The 18,851-nt window shown below is 40.3% G+C and overlaps 2 protein-coding genes and 1 long non-coding RNA gene across 4 annotated transcripts; 2 read left to right on the top strand and 1 right to left on the bottom strand.

Moving 5' to 3' along the window:
* The first annotated feature begins 138 nt into the window (after positions 1 to 138).
* LOC111270857 (F-box protein 42) lies at positions 139 to 7,999 on the top strand. The gene is made up of 12 exons (XM_022851304.2): positions 139 to 1,753; positions 2,414 to 2,690; positions 2,788 to 2,917; positions 3,071 to 3,176; positions 3,483 to 3,636; positions 4,059 to 4,140; positions 4,545 to 4,656; positions 5,066 to 5,196; positions 5,330 to 5,379; positions 5,687 to 5,772; positions 5,978 to 6,375; positions 6,609 to 7,999. Exons 2-12 carry the CDS (start codon positions 2,562 to 2,564, stop codon positions 6,731 to 6,733), a joined length of 1,503 nt encoding a protein of 500 aa, XP_022707039.1. The 5' UTR covers positions 139 to 1,753; positions 2,414 to 2,561; the 3' UTR covers positions 6,734 to 7,999.
* A 25-nt stretch (positions 8,000 to 8,024) lies between these two features.
* On the bottom strand, positions 8,025 to 11,239 carry LOC147752070 (uncharacterized). 2 transcript variants are annotated; one of them, XM_086972660.1, is made up of 3 exons: positions 10,686 to 11,239; positions 9,885 to 10,204; positions 8,025 to 9,389 (listed from the first exon to the last, which is right to left on the bottom strand). In XM_086972660.1, exons 2-3 carry the CDS (start codon positions 10,167 to 10,169, stop codon positions 9,183 to 9,185), a joined length of 492 nt encoding a protein of 163 aa, XP_086828786.1. In that variant the 5' UTR covers positions 10,170 to 10,204; positions 10,686 to 11,239; the 3' UTR covers positions 8,025 to 9,182. The 2 variants fall into 2 exon arrangements, with proteins under 2 accessions (XP_086828786.1, XP_086828785.1); XM_086972659.1 differs by having other exon boundaries at positions 9,885 to 11,239.
* A 3,852-nt stretch (positions 11,240 to 15,091) lies between these two features.
* LOC111270859 (uncharacterized) lies at positions 15,092 to 18,632 on the top strand. The gene is made up of 2 exons (XR_002686511.2): positions 15,092 to 15,241; positions 15,392 to 18,632. It is a non-coding gene; the product is annotated as an uncharacterized LOC111270859 (long non-coding RNA).
* Positions 18,633 to 18,851: the final 219 nt, after the last annotated feature.

Genomic DNA, 18,851 nt, shown 5'->3' with positions numbered 1-18,851 from the left:
AATAATTACTAGCTATATGATAGTTTTTTTCTTTTTATTGCAATATTTCGATAGATATATTAGGCCAACATACACAATCGCCTATGTAAAGCAATATTTATATTTACATAGTTGTTTTTAATGCCGAAACGAAGAAACACCTACTTTTGTATATATGTACGATTTGGTATCCACAAACGCTCAACGATTGGAAGAGGCGGAACCTCCGATTTCTTCTCTAGCCACAGTCTTGTCAAGCTAGCTTGAAGGACAGTTGATTTAAATGAAATTAAATCAAAATTTCAACTAGACGATATTTAGATCGTCCCTACCGTTTAGTTCCTACTGAAGTGTCAAAAAGCATCACTAACACTTCAGGAAATTTTTATAAGTATGAGCTAATAAATGCAAGGTTGTGGCAGGCAATGTGGGTACTATCATGAGCTACCCGTCTGCAAAAAGGAGGCCTTTTTGATATTGTTTTTGCCAATAGATATTGATTCAGCACATCGTTTCTGGGCAGGGTGCGATTGCGTATATCACAATAACGGCCTCACTATTCTACCACTAACTGATGATTGATACTATCCAATGAGTAGAATCGAGGCTTTAAATTTAACTAAATAAAGATAAAAGTATTTCAGAGATTATTTTCGAAATTTTGTTTAATTTTATATTCATTTTATGAAAGGCCATAGCTAAACGAACGGCAGTACGTTCTCGAAACCTACTTCTTTACGCATTTACATGCATAAATATAGATAAAAAAAAAACTTCATTTATTTTAAGTACTGCCAATAGCTGTCGGTTGGCTTTAGCTGTACGCGTGAAAATGATGTGAGACGTTTTTGTGAAACAACGAGCAGTTTCCGTATTATATAAACGAATAATATATCGAGAAGAGGATTTCGAAAACAATCATTTGTCCTGCTGAGATGAGTCGCCTTCGTATAATGATTAGAATGTTCTTGTCCCCGCTGTTCTGTTTTTTTAACTGGTAAAAAATGTGATTAAATCGATAAATATTGCATTAGTAGTATTTAAATATAACGAACGTGTCTCATTTTTTGGTCTTCTGAGACCCTAATGGGCAAAAACGCCGCTTTTCCAACACAGCAGCATTTCTTTAAACAACTTCCCGTTAGAGATTTTTTTAAAAAAATGTTTACTAAAGCTAACTAAACAATGTATAGGGGAAATGATAGCAGACAAAAATCATACATCTATCACACTTAAAAATTTCCATGTTTCGAACTTCCGATATAACTAGTGCACCAAAAGAAAATACCGATGAATGAATAAAGTTCCAAGCGTTCAAATTCAATTTGTCTTAATGACAGTTTCTTTGCAAAATCTTACTCGACAACTGGTTCAAATAAAAATGGCACGATTATAGTTGTTTCTTCACCAACAGTGGCAGACAATTTTCTCATAAGACACAATTCGGTGGTAGCTAGTCTCAGATGAGGTCGTATGATGATCGGGTACACTCGAAAATACATATGCACAGTGTGATACCGCCAAAACAGCCTTAATATAACTGCAGTGACATTTCAACTAAATCAACTTAAATCTCTGTGGAAACGCATCTGTTCGGAAACATGCAACAACGATTTTGCCGCCACTAAGACATTTTCTGAATGATGATGACGCCATTTTGGTTTTTGGCAGGACTGCGCTTGTTTATATTTGAGCTCCCAGCTGTGTACCGTTCTATTTTATCCACACCTGAGAAGTTTTTGAGTAAGATGGCATTGGTATAACATACGATCACGTAGGTATTCGGTGAAGAAGTTCGCCGCCTCAACTTTTTTTTTTTTTCTATCTTTTTACGTTTCGAAGAACGAAGAAGAAGTGAAAGGATAGGCTTCTTTTATCTAGTAGGCAAAAATAGCTAGCTAGAATAAGAAGTGCATTAATAAAGCCTGTAATCGCTGCATAGAGTTTAAACGAAAAATTTCGATATTTTCGTGTGAGATTTTCAAACCATGTGTGTTTCTTTACTGATACGTTTAGAGGTCATCGAATTGTACTGTGAAAGGTTTCTGCTTGTGTAATTTGTCCCGGTAGAGATTAATAAACACAGAAATATCTGGATGATTCTAAAAACTGTATATGCCATATACGTTAGAGCATTCGAATTTCTAGTCGTTAAATAACTGTATGTGAATCTGCGTAACTAAGTACGGTTAAAACGATTTCTTTGGGATTTATAACTGTATATTGTGTCTCTGTGACGTATAGCGTTATATTCTCCTTGCAAGACTTTATTTAAACCAATAGAGTTTCTACTAACACATTGGATCCTGCATCTTACGAGCTGTGATTTTTTCACTTTTTACTACGGTGAATTGTCAAGATATAAAGTTCCCTTTATCTATTTAAGACTAGTACATCATTTGTGTTTTTACTACTGTATCTGACTGGTTGCCAGGTCTAAATCACGTTGCAGCTTGGCTATTGTTGTAGCGGTAAGACCATTTTGTTGATTTAGTAGCCGTGCCCAGCAGATATTGTGGGTCATAGGGCCGAAGGCCATATAGTACGCTGGAGCTGGCTGGAAACGCGGGGCTCCTTGAAATATGGAGGAGAAGCCGCCGAGGAAAGTGGCAGCAGGAATTGGCGCTTCGATCAATGATTTGCCCGAGGTTGTGCTCGAGTACATACTATTGCAGCTTTCACCCTACTCTGATTTACACGCATGTTCGCAGGTACGTGATAATTCGACTGGGTGTATATAGTCTACCGAGTGTTGCCTTTAGACTGACAAAGGAACTTACGTGATAACGGGGAAATATTTTACCTCAGGTAAACAGACTATGGAACTTGTTGGCAAAGAGGGCAATGGTGAAGATTCGCCGAAACCTCGAACAGGCGGTACAGAATCAGCAGCTTCAGTGGTTCACCAGGCCTATCGAAGAAGGGGAGATTGGCGCCTGTAGGTATTTCTAGTACAGTTCACCTTAGATACAAGTGACCTATAGAAAATCTTCATATTTTGTTATTGTTCTGAGCGCTGAATATTACTGCTTTTATTGGCGAGTTGAGAAGTTCACCGCACTATAGCACGTCGTCTTTTTGTCCGTTTCAGCCTATATACAAAAGCGTCACTCACACTCCTGTGTTGTCCTAGGGCGACGCATGTACGTGTTCGGGGGCTGCACGTCGAACACCTCCACTACCTACAACGATCTATGGTTAGCACCTGTTCAATATCGTTCGTTCGTCAGCAAATGACAGCTTGTAAAATGTGCATGACTTTTAACTGAAGTATTGGTTTAAGAACCTCAGGTAGCAAGTCCCTGATCCTTCAATTGCGATTTTTGATATCACTAAGTATTTGTCAGAATGTATTACGCTATACTATACCGGCAGCATAGAAAATGATGAAGAGTTGCTTTCTCTCTAACACACGCTTTTGTCCAACGCCGTTCAGTCCATAATATAAGTGTTTACATCTCGGATTATTTCTAACGATTTAGATAATGTCACGATGCTAACAGGTCATACGATCTTGCGCGTCGTGTATGGGTAAAACCACTGTCGTACGGGACGTATCCTCCACCGAAGGCATGCGCTTCATTGATTACGCACCAGAATAAACTCATTTTGTTTGGAGGTTGGGCACACACCTCCCCGTATTATCCACTTTACAACGTGAGTATATGCGCTACCTCATATAAACGCCTCGCATTGAATCAGTCTCTTCACACACGAAAACAATTATCCAATACGTCATTAGGAATGTTGCAACAAATCTAAAGAAATCGACCCTGCTTCCTAAAAGATCCATGCTAAGGGCATCGTGGATCGGAAGCCTTTCCGAAAGATTAAATACGACTAAAAACGTTTACGCAATGCAATATTAGAACTTCATTTAACTTGTTATTTAGTAAAGTAACTAGCGGAAAAATCGATCGAGGCGACGCCGGGCACCTTAGTATAAAAACGACTGGTAAATGTTTAGCCTCATTTGTGGAACGCGTTTCTAGGATTTTTTTAAAAAGCAGTAGGCGAATTATATCACATATGTGAAAATAAGAAAAGTTATCGAACATTGCATGGTGAAAAATTTTCAGTCTTGGCGTATCTTTGACCACATCCATACCTATGATCCCGCTATGAATTGCTGGACAGAAGTTAATCGTATGGCCACTTCAGGTAGGTGTGAAGTACTGCAGATAGTAGTAGGTTATCGAAATCTATCAATTTAGCTGTATTTGACTTGTTCGATTAGTGTTAGTGACGTGGCCAATTTGAAATCTCACTGTTATATGATCATGCAGGTGATAGATTTGGCCCCAACAGACATGTTATACTTGTTATTGTTCGAGTTATTATCGGGACATACCCCTGACAGATTCGTAATGGACCATGAGCTACCAAATCGAATGTGGGTATTAACGTCAATACATTTATCCAAAACATTTGCTCGAAACCCATTTTCGGTATAATGACACTGCTGTGACACGAACACCTTTAGCATCCAGACTATTAGCAGAAAACCAATGTAACATTGTAATAAGTGCAATGGAAAGCCGCCTCTGTTGATCATATTGTTTTAGGTTGTTGCCCAGCGACAGCAGGTCACACCGCGTCCCTCTTTCGGGAGGACAAAATGCTGCTTTTTGGGGGACTCCAGGCTCTTGACGACGGCCGTGGACCGCCGTACAACATGTACGTAAACGTCTGCATGACAGTTTATAGCAATTTCGCTCACATTATCAGGCCGTAAATGTCTTCTGTTTCATTATTTATTCGTTTAGTGATACTAGTTTATGTTCGTGATAGAAGTTTATGTTGGGAAAGCATCAGCTCTATTTTATTATATGTATTATTTTGATTGTTTTATTTCTGTCTACACTCCCCATCACGAGAAAGAACAGTTTCAATAAACTACGACTGAACTATACCATGTGATTAGAGTATCTTGCTTTATTGACCCATGTTAATATTATTTATTTAATGCTAGACTGCCCAGACTGTTAAAATTTAAGCAATGCTTCGTAGTCTTGCGTAAAGAGGTCAAGACAAAATAAAGCGCATATTTTGTGCAGCCTATGACTTTTGTCTTTATCTGGTACAGGTCGAATGACGTCTGGCTCCTGAACCTAAAAAGTTGGATGTGGTCAAAGCAAAAAATTCAAGGCGCAAAACCAAAGCCTCGATATGGGCACTCACAAATCGCTCTTGATGAGGATCACATTCTAATTATCGGTGAGTGTTACAATATGTCTACTTGGACAACGATAGAGATCTTACCACAGTCCGTAGTATATAGAGCAAGCTAAAGTTAGCGACTTTAGTTGTTAGCCATAAGCGTAAAGTGGCTATTTAATTTTGATTGCAGGTGGTTGTAGCGGTCCCGATGAGATGTTGTATGATTTGTGGCTGTTGGAAGTAAGTAAACATGTATCATTTCTACCATCACTATTTCTATACCTTTTCCCTTTATGGTCGTCGTTATCCAAGTGTCGGTTAAAAGAATTATTTCTTTTTCCTATTCTGAACTGTTATGGAGTTACCCAAAAAGGACAAGGCCGAACGAAAGTGAGAGAATATAAGCGCATAAAGCCTAGTGCAAAGACCTACTCATTTAAGAGACACTGGTAAAACCGCTTCACCTTGAATGTCACTCCGCCAGCCAGTGGGACTCTGAGCGAAGATCTAACTTCAGAATGGTTTTCATATATGCTGAATTTATAAGGCGTGTTCAAGGAATCGAACATCAGATAATCTCGAATGGAAATGGTACCCGATCGAGGTAGCGAACCAAAAAGATGGGGCACCAAGGTTAGTAACTAAAAATCTTTGCCTATCGCACATATAGTTGAAGACCTTCTAGTTTGTTATTAGAGACGCAGACCAAAATGACTGCGGCGTTTTTTTTTCTCTTTTTATTAGAACAGTAGGGCGTACATTTGTTAGAGGTTATCTCAGTAGCACGTGTCGGCTAAGTTATACTGAACAACGTGCTTTGTTTTTTCGGCGTCTACAGGCTAAGTTTTCACCCAGCTTGCCGTGTAGGCGACTGGGTCGTTATGCTTGGTCGTAGTCGATATGGCGCAAAAAGTGTTCCACAGGCTTCGGTTCGAGTATCACATGCATCGCCTCTACGAGCTCGTCCAGCTAATGGCGATTTTATGCCTGGGCCGTCTCGACTCGACAGAGGTCCGCCAGGTGGAGCCGTCGCTGCTCAAGGAGGGGCAGCAGCTGGCGCAGTGGCTTCCCCCACACACGCCGCTGGCTGGAAATCAACAATGAGTGTCTATGCTCTTGATATCTCTGAGTCGGTAGTGAAGAAACGAGCCTGCTGGGTGGAGCGGGCTGAAGCAGCAGGACGTGTCCATCAGCCGCCCGAGCATCTTGTTCTATATACACTCGTCAAAGGACAGGGTAAGAAAAAAATTCTGTGCGTTGACAACCACATGAGAGAGGAAACGGACGGATCTATTATTAAAATTACGATAGTTAGAACGGCGGTAGAATGAAAAGGATTTTCGCTGGCACAGAAGTCATAAGCTAGTTGCGTATACCACCTAGCTAGGATCTGTTTTGTGATTGATAAAGGCTATCTGTTTTGATGTCCTTGCTAGTAACTGTCCCTCCTGTGTAATGTCCCTTTTCAGGTGAATTATTGATGTTTGGAGGTATTCGACGCGAGAGCTGTGCTGGCAATTCTGAGGTTCCGGCCAATTCCGACAACGCTTCCAATGATCTTTACTCGCTGTCCTTTACCCAAGAGGTCATATGATCTAACTAAATGGAAGTACAGAGCGCCAAAAATAGGACGACTACTCGTTGCTTTGCTGTCGCTACGTTTTTCGGCCTACAAGTTGATGCTGGATTTACGGGATTTTAAGACGAATTTGATCTCGAAGCTGATAATAGGTGATGTCGGTACCCTAACGAAATCCAGCGGCATTTCCTCTCTTCAAATTTGAGCGGGCGATAGAAAATTGAGTTAGCTACGTCCATTCAACTTGTGCGTCTGTGCAGATGGCTTTCCCCGCGGCTGTTTCTGTAATTTGTATATTTCTCCCACTTTGTCTCGATTCAGCATGTGTTCGCGCGTAGGTGCTTTCTAATGTCAGCTTTTCCGTAAGTAAGGTACGTAAGCGAAGCTACTATTGAGTAGAATGGCCCATTTGTACACAGGTATAACGGCGGTCATGCCAAAGCACAATGATTCGAGTTATGAACAAAAACGCACGCAAGTGGACAACGAAAGGCAGCAGTCGAAGCGTGCCGAACAAACTCCTCGAAGTCACGGCTGTCCGTGACTGAGTATGGTGTTGAAGAGTGACGCTGGATGCAGACGCGTCCTGTCGTATCAAGCACTAACCCGCAACTGGTTTCAAATGTAATTTTCAGTACTGATTAAGTTGAACCCTGGATGTGTAGGTGGAATTCCTCATGTATAAACTGTTCTATATGACGAAGATGTGGGAGCGAATCTGAGAAGCAGTATGTTCGGCAACCACATGGCAAAAATGACAATTGTAATGAAGCAAAGCAAAAGCTCGATCACATATTGTATAGTACTAGACAAACAAATCAGTGTGACAAATGCAAACAAAGGATCGTATGATAATTATTTGAAAGGCATTGCGAGCTTCCGGTCTATAGGGAAGTAACGCACTCTTAATAACTAGTTGTTTACTAGTAGTTATTTTCAATTAGCGTTATTATGCGACTGCGTTACGTTGTTTCGTATGAACTATGCACCATCTGAGTTTCATTTCGAGCAACACTTAGCAACCGAACGAATGCCGAACGAAGTTCTCCTTGATTCGTCTGAGTGACTTGGAAACGGTAGATCCCGCTTTATGATGAAGTTCATGCATGTTTGTATACTGTCTATTCTATTCTATGTAAAACACAATGTTATTTACCCGAGTGGAAATACATACAGTTACGTCTATTTATTCAACAACTTGATACATACACGTACGCACACACGAGCATACACAAAACATACCGAGACTGAAAAGGTTGTTAATAAAGCCGATACACTGTATATTTATGGTAAATGAAAAAGTCACTTTGCTAGTTCGATATCTGTTTATATTTAAAATCGTAGAACCGGTTTTTACTTTTGGTTATGTGAGTATGATGCTTTCGCCCACGACAGTTTCTTCAGTGCAGCCAGAAACACGTTCCGTTGGGGCTTCGTCCATGTTTAAGGTACGCTACGCAAAAAACAACGTGAAGCTTTTGCCCAGTGTGTAAGCTGCCGTCATCGTTGCCAGGTGAGAAATTCGGCGGACAAAATGTCAAAACAGAATAATCCTAATATGAACCATAAACGGGCCGGGATGTCCTACCTATTTCAGACGCCATGCCTTTTAATGCGAAAAGGCTATACGACGATTTCGGCCTAAATTAATCTAAAGTAAACGATTTCTGCTTTCTCAAAACTAAATATTGCTTCGATTCGGCTGAAGCCTGAGGGTACAGGGCCCGGGTCGTCGCTGCAGACCTCGTTGTCGCAGGTAAAAAGCTTGCCATTTCTAAAAATATAACAGTTTATTCAATACTTAAAAAATCTAAAGGGTGATGTTAGCTTCGTTGCGTTTGCAAAAAATTATGTCTAATTAGCTGTTGTATGGCCTTTGCGCAATCGTCGCCGAAAATGAAACCGTCGCAGTTACAGAAGTATTAAATACTTGACCGCGTATCTGAGAAAAGTAAGTTCACTCATAAATGAAGAACGCAATACATCAAGTCTTAGCTGTTCACTAGAGAGTTAGGTTTTCAATCACTAGTTACTGAGCTACGAAAAAAATAATAGAAAATATTACATCTCTCGCACATAGCCTATTCTCCATGCTTAGAGTTATCGAACCGGAAAACATCTGGGGAAGGATGTTTTCCAGTACGATTAGTACCTAAATACGACTATACGCTTCATCCGGTGAGGGAAACAAATTGACCATGTCCTAATACTGCGACAATAGTTATGTTGCTTCTAAAAATAAATCGTTTATGTATATGTAGTTCTACAGGGCATAAGGTGCTTGTTTGCGAATAATTCGTATCAATGATATGATTTGTTGGATTAAAATGCGCATTATGTAAAATGTGCCAGCGTTAACCATCTGGACGTTCACAGCAGTCTGACGAAAGCGTTGGCTGTTGAAGGAGACCCACGTCATGTATATATCGTAGCTGGTCCTCGCTGGGTCGATGAGATTCGCTTCCTAATCATTTGCTATGATACCAGGAGGTATAACTTTGATGGAAAGAGGTTTGGTCATCTTTGTGGAATTGATTGGCGCTACCGGGGTAAAACTACCCGAGCCGTGTACGGACCTCTCATGAGCTTCAACCCGAACGGCAAGCAGTGACGAAAAAGCACATTGACTACAACGGTGGACGTTGTGCGCTCTCTGATGAACTCGTAACGCCTACGTATTTTATTCACAAATAACGTTTTCTGTTATAGTGTTTGCTAGTTTCGAAACAAGGTAGACGTACTCTAAACTTCGTAAAAGTCTTATCGAATAGTACTTTCGCAAGTGGATTCTGTCGCGCTAGATAAACTTAATTTGCATGAAGCAAGTAGTAAGTGCGACAACGATTTGCCTTGGCTATCAGGATCGATTTGTGAATAGCTGATGTATCCAATCAGTGGAGATCAGATATGAGACAGTAAGAATTTATAGAATCACAAATGTCGGCGACATATTTTACGTATCTGTAATGAAGTAGTCACATGTACTTCTCTCGATGTATCACCGTGTTGAAGCTTAGGATTATTACTAGTCAATTACTTCTGCTGAAATAGACTGTTGTTAGCACGTTTCCCTTTGTGTGCAAAAAAAATTGCACTATCTCCCGCATCCCGAATATCTTATACTGATTCGATGCAATAGTTGTAAGATCAATATTTTATCGCATACCTTGAACGTGGGCGCTACCAGGTCGCAGTTTTGACATGCGTAATGATGAAGTTTAAGGTGCGCCTTGAGAGCTTCAGCATTGCTCGCAGCGAACGCGCAAACGCCACAGGCAAGCGGGTCGTGTTTGGCATGACTCCGTCGATGAGCCTGTAGGGCATCCAGACGTGCCGAGGTAAACGGGCACCTTTCACAGGAAAACGGTTTTTCACCTGAATGTGTTAACCTGTGCCGCTTAAGATGGTGAAGGCGATAGCTCGAGTACGAACAGCTATCACAACGGAACATCTGAGGACCGATCACGCCACCGCCAAGTTTGACAGCTATGAAATATAGACAACACACGTGGTCAACACTCAGCCGACAACTATGAAGAACCAGTTATATACATGATGTGGTACAGGAAGAGTACGAACAACCGCACAAATAATATTTACCATATCATTGAAATGCGCTATTTAAAATCGGCACCTTTAGCGGTTTCATCGGAAATTTCGTAGCAAGCAAGCAAGCAAGCAAGCAAGCATCTACAAGCAACGTACGGCCACCCCACGTGCTGAACAAATTTATAGGTAGAAAAAGGCAAATTGGCTTTCTCTGGCTACATGTGACATTCTCTCAGAATCGACTGTATGCGCGCATTCTCAGATACGCCATCAGGAGCGAGCGTAGAACTGAAGTGTTGATGCACATATCTGAAATATTCAAATCCGTAAGATAGTGGCAGTCTTATCACAAGCAGTTATTTATTCTCATGCGGTAATTTCGAGATTCAGCGAGAAGCAAGATACGCGACGGCCCTACCGACACTTCGACAGCTGCCGGATTTCTCGAAAAGAAAACAGTCTCACGTTCCGTGATTAAATGCATTGCTTCTGTTTGAATCAAATCGGCGGCGGCTGCAGCTGCTGCTGCTGATGATCTTCACTTCAGATCTAATCACTCTCATACGCCATTCGCGTTCGAGGTCCTGTGCGCTTTGCTTTTTCCATTCTCTCTATTTCGGACTTTTTAGCTGTGCCGGTCTCCTCGTATTGCCATCGAACTGCCACTGTCGCATGTCCTTCGAGCAATATTCCTAGAAGCAACCTGGCCAACATCGACGGCTGCAACTTATGCTGCCTCATTCAGGACAACATCGCGCCTGCAGAGAGTCTCAGCTCTTGACTTTTTTTTCGGTTTCTACAAGGACCGGCGACCGTCTAACGGAGTGCCGAGTGAACGACTAACCAACTATCAGCTATTTCTGTTTAAAGTGGCAATAGTTGTTGTCGTCTTGAATAGAAACAGGCGATGCGTTAAAAGCAACGATTCAGTGGCCTGCTCCGAACTTCGTTCGATTCGAGGTTACTTAGAACGACGGCAATTGCCGCTCAGCCGTTGACTAAGCAGTGAAGTTGCTGTAACAAATAACAACCTATCATCATTGAGGCGCTGCGGCCACCATCAACGCATCCATGAGCGCAACAAAAAGAGAACAAAGGGAGAAAAAATAGAAATAGGGGTGTCTATGCGTGTGTGTGTCTGCGTGTGTACTATCTAGGTGCCGTCTAAACGCTGCCGAGCGAAGGTGTCGCCTGTTCTTGGATGGGGCCGTGAAGTTCCTAGAAAATTGAAGACGACACAAAAAGAAAACATCGGCAGAGTCATCGTTGAGAACCTAGAACACTCAGAGAGACTTTGTAATTGTCAGAACAAGCCAAAGCAGATAGCAAGAGGTTGGAGAACGTTGACTGCAGAGATGTTTTAACTGGTATGGGTGTATAAGTATATGAGTGTAATTAGTGAAACGCGATATAGTGTTTTTTATGATGATGATTTCCAATGCGCGCTATCAAAGCAACGATGTCCGACGCTCATTAACGTAGGGGGCCGTGGCTAGCTAAAAAGTATAGTTCATAATGGTTAGAAGTTGTTTAGGACTAAACGATATTATAGGAACGATAACTATAGATAGAATAAGTACTGTATTTGCTTTGTTTGTTCTTTTTTGTTTGTTTGTTAAGAAAAAATGTTAACGAACAAAAATTGTTTCTATTAAGATATATAGCAAAATTATTTCATTGAGCACTCACCAGCGAATGGCCCCTGAAAACATTACAATTACGACAACACGAAGACACTTTTTAAAGGGGAAAGTCGATCGAAACGATATGATTAAATTATTACTACTCTTTATACGCGCCTACGGTAAAAACGTAATCGAGAGATTCGAGCAGTAAGGGACCACTTTAATTAGTTTTACTTATTTACTTAAAAAAATTACATCATGTATGGCTGTCAGTAACTACAAAGGTCTTGTTCTAATACAGAAAATATTTTCGAAAGTAATGCACAGAGACAGTTAGTCTGAGGATGTCGTCTGCACTTCGAAAAGACGCACTTCCTTGATACGTTCAGAAAAATCTGGCCGAACCATATCTGCTAAAGCCGTCTACAGAACTTGCGCTTGTGCTAGTATGTTGCAACTTACAAAAGTGAGTCCTTAGCTCGTGCAACGTTTCTATGATGTTAAAGACAAGGTTAATTGCTTAGATCGTATACTAATGTACGCTAACAAATAAATAAGTAAGCACTTTACCACATATACTTTTGTCCATCTAGAAGGCCGGTCATCGAACGATTGTTTAACCGAAGTTCGCAATGAAAACTTGCAGTAATGCCAAATTATGGGTTGAGATTCTTTGAGATTTTTGTAAATCGTTCTCGTCGCAATAGATATTAGGCCGAAATCCTGTTTTCGACTGCCTCTTGTCTCTTAATTAACTTCGACATTTTTGTTACCTGTACATCTCGTCGTACAAAAAATATATCCAACTAACGCGGCTAACTATTTCAGTATCTGCTTTCGTACACGGCTAGACACACATACAAACGGGCTTGCGCACACGTTCCGTTGATGAGCCAATCTCGCCTTCACTTTCTTCTAGCTGTACATGTTTGGCTAATAAAGTGAATTACACAATAAATTCAACAGGTGATAGAGTCACCAAAGAAGTAAGTGGCTAACGAACTGTTAACATTCTTCACGAGGTTCAGTAAAACCGTGCATGAACACAAGTGCGGAAGGTCACAAATCTTGTGGAACCCCCTACATCGAAGTAAACCTTGAAGTTATTGGATTGGCAGCGACATGTGAGCTACAATGGCGTCAAAAGGCAACGGGTAGGACGGTGCCGTCCTGGCCACGGGTTGTAATGAATATGCTTTTCTTTTTTTTACCACAGCTTAAGGCAGCCATGTTCAGGCAACTACGGCTTTAAGTATTAGAGTTGGAGAGGGTCCAACAGACTCCTCGAGCGAGAGAAGGAAGTTCAGCCTCGTTTATCCTCTCTCGCAACCCCCGTTATACCTCAATATCGCTTTCGGTGCTGTTTCGAATCGTTGCTTCGTATGGCACAACTGAACTTCAAAGTTGGATCGCGGTAACGTCGTGCCAAACATATCAATACTAAACTGTGATAAAATTACGTGTTTACAAAACCTTTTTCTAAATAATTTATACGTTTCCAGCGTGCAATAATAGGTAGCACTGTCTTGATGGAACCGTCGATTGTCCAAGTCAAATTAATTTAGTTTCGGCTACAGAAATACGCACATTGTGTCTCCATAGCATAGACCATTACCAGAAAGGTAAAAAAATAATCGGTTGACACCTTCTATATGGAGCTTCCGTCGCGCAGTTAGTCTAGCTCCATAAGCGGATTGTAAGTGCATGTTGTGAAGGGTCTGCTGGCCTACGCGCAGCGGTTTTGCTCATTTCAAGATCCAGTCAGGTAGGGCTGTAGAATTGAATTTCTGGGTTAAGTAGATCGTATAAAACAGAACGCCAGGACCTTCGTACAACACGCACATACACGTCACGACACAATGCTGTAGATTCGAGTGTTTCAACCGGCAAGAAACCGACGTGTTTGGGTTATTTTTCTTGACGCGTTCTCAGCCGTTGAATTAACGACTTCTTCTTCTTATAAGTACTTTAGGCTAGGGGGCAACATGTGCAGACCCAGTCGCCTTGCACCTTTACGCAAGACTGTGCAACAAAAACCTAGCAGATGCGCCATGCGACCGCGAGGTGCACGATACCGTCGTAAGCACTTGACTCTAAAACGGTCGTATTTGTAGAAAAGTTGATGACCTGAAATCAAATTTATCTCCACGACAAAACGGTAGTCTCCGACGGTTCTTGCAAAACACTAGTGTTTAGCATCCAGAACTTTATTGCAATGCAAACATTTTAATGGAGCTGAGGCATTAGAAATAGGTAGCCCCGCAGATATCCATGACGTTGTCAAAAAGACTGCCGTATATTTATTACCGGTAAATTATATAATTATTATTATATTTTTACTATATATATTAATATTATTATATGTTGCGATTATAAATTGGGGCAGAAAACTAATGATTAACCATGTTTAATTTCATAATCATTTAATAATTATATTATACTATGAAAAATAAACTGGGAGCTTAATTGTCTATTATGATAACATTATAAGAGTAGATAAACACTTGTGATCTCCCTATCATCAGTGTTTAACAACGAATGAAACACACCTAAATCAATACCTTTCTCAAATATTCCTAAACTAGTCTCCTAAGTCTCAACGTTTGCTACCACTCAATTTTCATCAAATAAAGTATAGGGTTGATGCTTCTATTTATTGAAATATACTATTTCTAATAGTAAATATAATATAATAAATAATAAAAATAAATAAGAGTTCACGGCCTGTGTGTTGTAGTCCTTTTAGTCTGGCGCCAGTGTCGCTAAGCTTCTAGAATTTTTCATCGACAGACTTATTGATGTCATTTTTCCACTACGAAGCCCACCGGAGCCCACCGGAGCCAACGATTTGCAACGGTTGTGGACGAATAAAAGTGGCTTTGGAAAGCGAAAGGACTATTTGGCGCTCTCCTACGCGAATAACTCGCTGCCACTTGTGAAGCGTATCGTTTTGGCAAAACCTCAAAGTTCCGCACAGGTCATCACCAACGTATATGACCTATGTAGGTAAAAGAAGTTTTACATTTTAAAAATAGTAATATTGAAAAAAAAAAACTGAGAGCAAAGCGCAATAGGATATTAGCAATTATTTTATAAAAACCACGCCTTGAGCATCTTTCATTTACGCCGCTGAATATAGCTGGTAACTGAATTGGCTTGGCCAACTCTAACGTGTTGACATTGTGAGTAGGGCTCTGTTAGCGGATAGCGGTCGGCTGTGTTTAAAGCAGCCGACGTATTCTTGCTGTACGAAAATTGATGCACGTGACGTGCAGCCAATTCCATTGGCTATTACCGTGCATGTGTCACTTTTCAAGAAGACCTTCTCGCAACACACGTCACCTTAATGGTAACGTATTCTGTTGTTTCCGACGCTCGACTTCGATCAAATGTCGTTGAGCACGCGAACGTTTTTGCATTTTTCTGTTACGACTCATAATGATGACGTAGAGGACTGCTAAAGTGTGTATGATGCGCTTTACATTCCCTTTCTTTACAGTGGCGTATGCAGAGCTTTGGAATACTCCTTTGGCTTGACGGCCCGGCCCAACTGCATGCGCCAATTTGCATAGCCTACGCCAGCATCTACCGGCGTTCAGCGTTGTAGCAATAGACCTCGAGTGGTGACAAGCATCATTGCCGTGCATCAGGGAAGCCGGACACGAACGAGTTTACGGGCCTAATCTATGGACATTATTCAAACGAGAAATGCACAATATCCGATATTGAGCTTACATATGGTCAAGTGATTTTTTGTGTGAGGTTATTTTGTAGAATGATCAATAGTCCTGATCGATTTGAGCTACGCCGACACCGTATATTCCTTTTATTGGTTCCATCACTAAAAATAGATAAGATTATATTGAATTTTGTCTTTATGTTGATGCGCATATGAGTAGACTTTGAAAAGCACCTAAATAGCCTCCTAATGACAAGCTGCGGTTCGTCTGCAGTCGCTGTTATGTTTTTACTAAAAATAGTAGTTTTGATAGATGCTACATATGCATAAGGCCTCTATGTATGCAATACTGTTATCCATGCCAACGAAACCCGCATTATAATTGCCTTACTACTACAGTTACGACATTGTTATTACAATATGATCTTTGATCAATTTTCCTTCAAGCTGGAAAAGTATTTTTATGCGAAGAACGTAAAAAGGATCGTGCGCGTATTTTTCTAACTGCGTAACCAACTTCAGTAAGTTATATTAACAGGTACGTACTTGTGCGTGGTAACTCCTTGACTGCATAAGCACATTGGAACAAATGTAACAATCTGATCTATTTGGACTCGTTTCATGTTTCTACCTTATTTTAGCATTGCTTATTGGTGGAAGCAATTGCCGAGAGAATGTCCGATTTCTCCTGTTTTAATTGTTCTGAACATTAGGTTTCCGATACGCATGTCTACGATTATAAAACAACCTATTCGTACAAGCGGTAATTGGCGTCAAACACGCGCTGCGTTCTAGTGATCTAATAAAAATGTATTCCCTAATGGACCCTTTTCAGAGGTCTTATAAAGTCGTTTGCATTCTACTCATTAAAGTATATCTATTTAGTCGTTTGTCGATGGTCAGCAAATTGAGCGATAAACCTCACGGATTCGTCGACCCAGTGCTTAGTAATTTATATACCGCTGTTAATGGGGCAAACAAGTATTTATAATTCCTGTTTCGACCCGGTCGTCTCAAACGACGTAAATGGCACACTTACACAAACCTTCGCTCCCACATCGATTTTCACTGCTGGCAGCGCTGCAGAGCACGTGATGCCAACTCAATGTCTCAAACTGCAATATCTGCATCTGAATGACGATTGTCTATATATATATATATATATATATATATATATATATAAATGGAGCTATATATAAATCGATTACGAGGGTACCGTTATAATGACTGAAGGAACATGACCACAATGATGGTTAGGTAATTAATAAATTACTATTGCTATTAAAGCGAGAACAGTGTATGGAAAACCAACGGTTTGCTGGCGTCACTAAACGTTGATTATATACCTTCACTAGCAACTCTATTAGTGCTATTTCCTCATGAAGTACAGTTTCCATCATACACCTCGAAGAATGCTCCGCTTCTAAAAAAGTTTGTATGTAGGCTTAAGAAATATGAAAGTATACTTGTAAGGTCTGTGCATTCGAAAAGCTTTTTTAAATTTAAAAAAAAATGCATGTTTGTGGCAAATTAAGTTAGAGGAAATAGAAAGGTCCGGATATCACATCTGTGTAATGGAGTATTCATTATATTTTATTGAGTCGCAGCTACGTACAATTCATCTGATGACCTTCTAGATGATGAACGTCAACTATGTATATATCCATACGTAAGCTTATTGAAGTTACATTTGTTTATTGGAAACGAATTGTTTTTTACATCGTAGTTTGTGCTGTGCTTTAATAATTGCCGAAATAAAGCGTCACGCCGTCTAAGCACGAAAAATCACCTTCAATATTTTCTTCAAAGGCAAAATGGTAAGGACTTTGATTGAACAAAAGTATCTTCACGGAGCCTCAAAAAACCAAATGCGACAGATAGCACCACCATGTTAAGAATTAACACGCAATCTAGGTTTTTAGGTTGCCTAGGATAGTAGCGTAGTTGGATAGAAATGTATGAAATTGTATCAAAAAATAATGCTTATTGAAAGCATCAGCCAAACAAAACATCTTTTCTAAGGGTTTGGCGTATGCGCTGGCCAAAGTCCTGGTAATGGAGTTGGTACATTCAAATGCACGATCGTAACAAATGATGATAAAGACAGTGGCGTCATGGTCTTTAGTCTGTTATCAATTAACGAAACACCAAACGTTTCAAAAATTCATCAAGGTGTCCTGATAGAATGTCCTGATCATAAAAACAAACGAGGTAAAAATAACCTTGAGAAGAGGGCACTCGAGGAAATATCGGTTGCCAGAAACACGCTTGCCAATGGTCCTATCGACACGTATTTAGAACTAGAAGCAAATTATTGCCCGCTCGTAGCGTATGTCGCCATAGTTTGCTTGTATTAAATACAAAATCAGTATTGCTTTACATTGAGACAGGACAAATGCAGGTCCCAGATATGAGTGAGGTGGCGACAAGAGACGTGTTTTTGGGTTCATTAAATTTCGAAATAGGGAAAAATAATATACTTTTCATACACTTTTAACGATGTTAGTTCTACATAATTGCACATGAATCAGATTTGTATTTGCTAACAACTCGACAAAAATTGTCGTACCATCATCGTGCTAAATGCTTTTTTTTTATCTAAAAACAGAATTTCGTAAGTTGGACATGTGAAGTGATCCGAAGGGGTATCACCGAAGGCTTCCAGAACCAGGTCTTCCGACGAGCGCGTACGGACGCAACCGGTCCAACACTTTTCATTTATATAATAATTAGTTAGTTTTTTTTCTTTATTCTTATACTCTTAACTAGCGTCTCAATAGTTTTGTCTTTTAAATGCTGCCTAGAAGAAAGTCGGAATTAAGGTTAGGTGCTGAATGAAGGTCTACACATTTCCTAATGATAACTTAACGATTATTTAAGCTGTTGGATATTGCTCTTCATTAGTAGCTAGATAATAGTACGTTCGGTATGTATGTGACCGAACATGCCAATAAGGCTTCAGTGCGCTTTCAAAAGCAAAAATTTGACCAGAACTTACGTCGGATTAGTATTGTACCCAACGCGATAATCACATAAATAAAGTACACTGCTATATAACGTTCTTAAACATTGTTGTGTATACTAGTAGAAAGCGCTGGATCAACTGTTCAGAAGCAGATCAAGGTACCTGTGAGGCTGGAGGCAAAACTGGGTTGCCTACCATGTTTGTTCCGGCCTTCGAGGATTTGTGTGAACTGTTGCAATTAGTCAAGCGATAACTTACGTAAAGAACTCACATATTTACTGCAAACAGTCCAGCACGTTACATATACATCTTTTT

Source organism: Varroa jacobsoni, unplaced genomic scaffold (genome assembly GCF_002532875.2).
Source record: "Varroa jacobsoni isolate VJ856 unplaced genomic scaffold, vjacob_1.0 contig00148, whole genome shotgun sequence".
Lineage (NCBI taxonomy): Eukaryota > Metazoa > Arthropoda > Arachnida > Mesostigmata > Varroidae > Varroa > Varroa jacobsoni.
The sequence above is the reverse complement of the archived record's forward strand: the minus strand, read 5'-3'. Positions and strand labels throughout refer to the sequence as shown.

What these genes read in the sequence shown, in the direction of transcription:
- LOC111270857 (XM_022851304.2), top strand. Translation starts at nt 2,562, where the DNA reads ATGGAGGAGAAGCCGCCGAGGAAAGTGGCAGCAGGAATTGGCGCTTCG. An exon ending in TAATCGTATGGCCACTTCAG is followed by an intron (nt 4,141 to 4,544) that starts GTAGGTGTGAAG and finishes ATATTGTTTTAG; the next exon opens with GTTGTTGCCCAGCGACAGCA. An exon ending in GGATCACATTCTAATTATCG is followed by an intron (nt 5,197 to 5,329) that starts GTGAGTGTTACA and finishes TTTTGATTGCAG; the next exon opens with GTGGTTGTAGCGGTCCCGAT.
- LOC147752070 (XM_086972659.1), bottom strand. Translation starts at nt 10,169, where the DNA reads ATGTTCCGTTGTGATAGCTGTTCGTACTCGAGCTATCGCCTTCACCAT. An exon ending in TGGTAGCGCCCACGTTCAAG is followed by an intron (nt 9,390 to 9,884) that starts GTATGCGATAAA and finishes TAAAATACGTAG; the next exon opens with GCGTTACGAGTTCATCAGAG.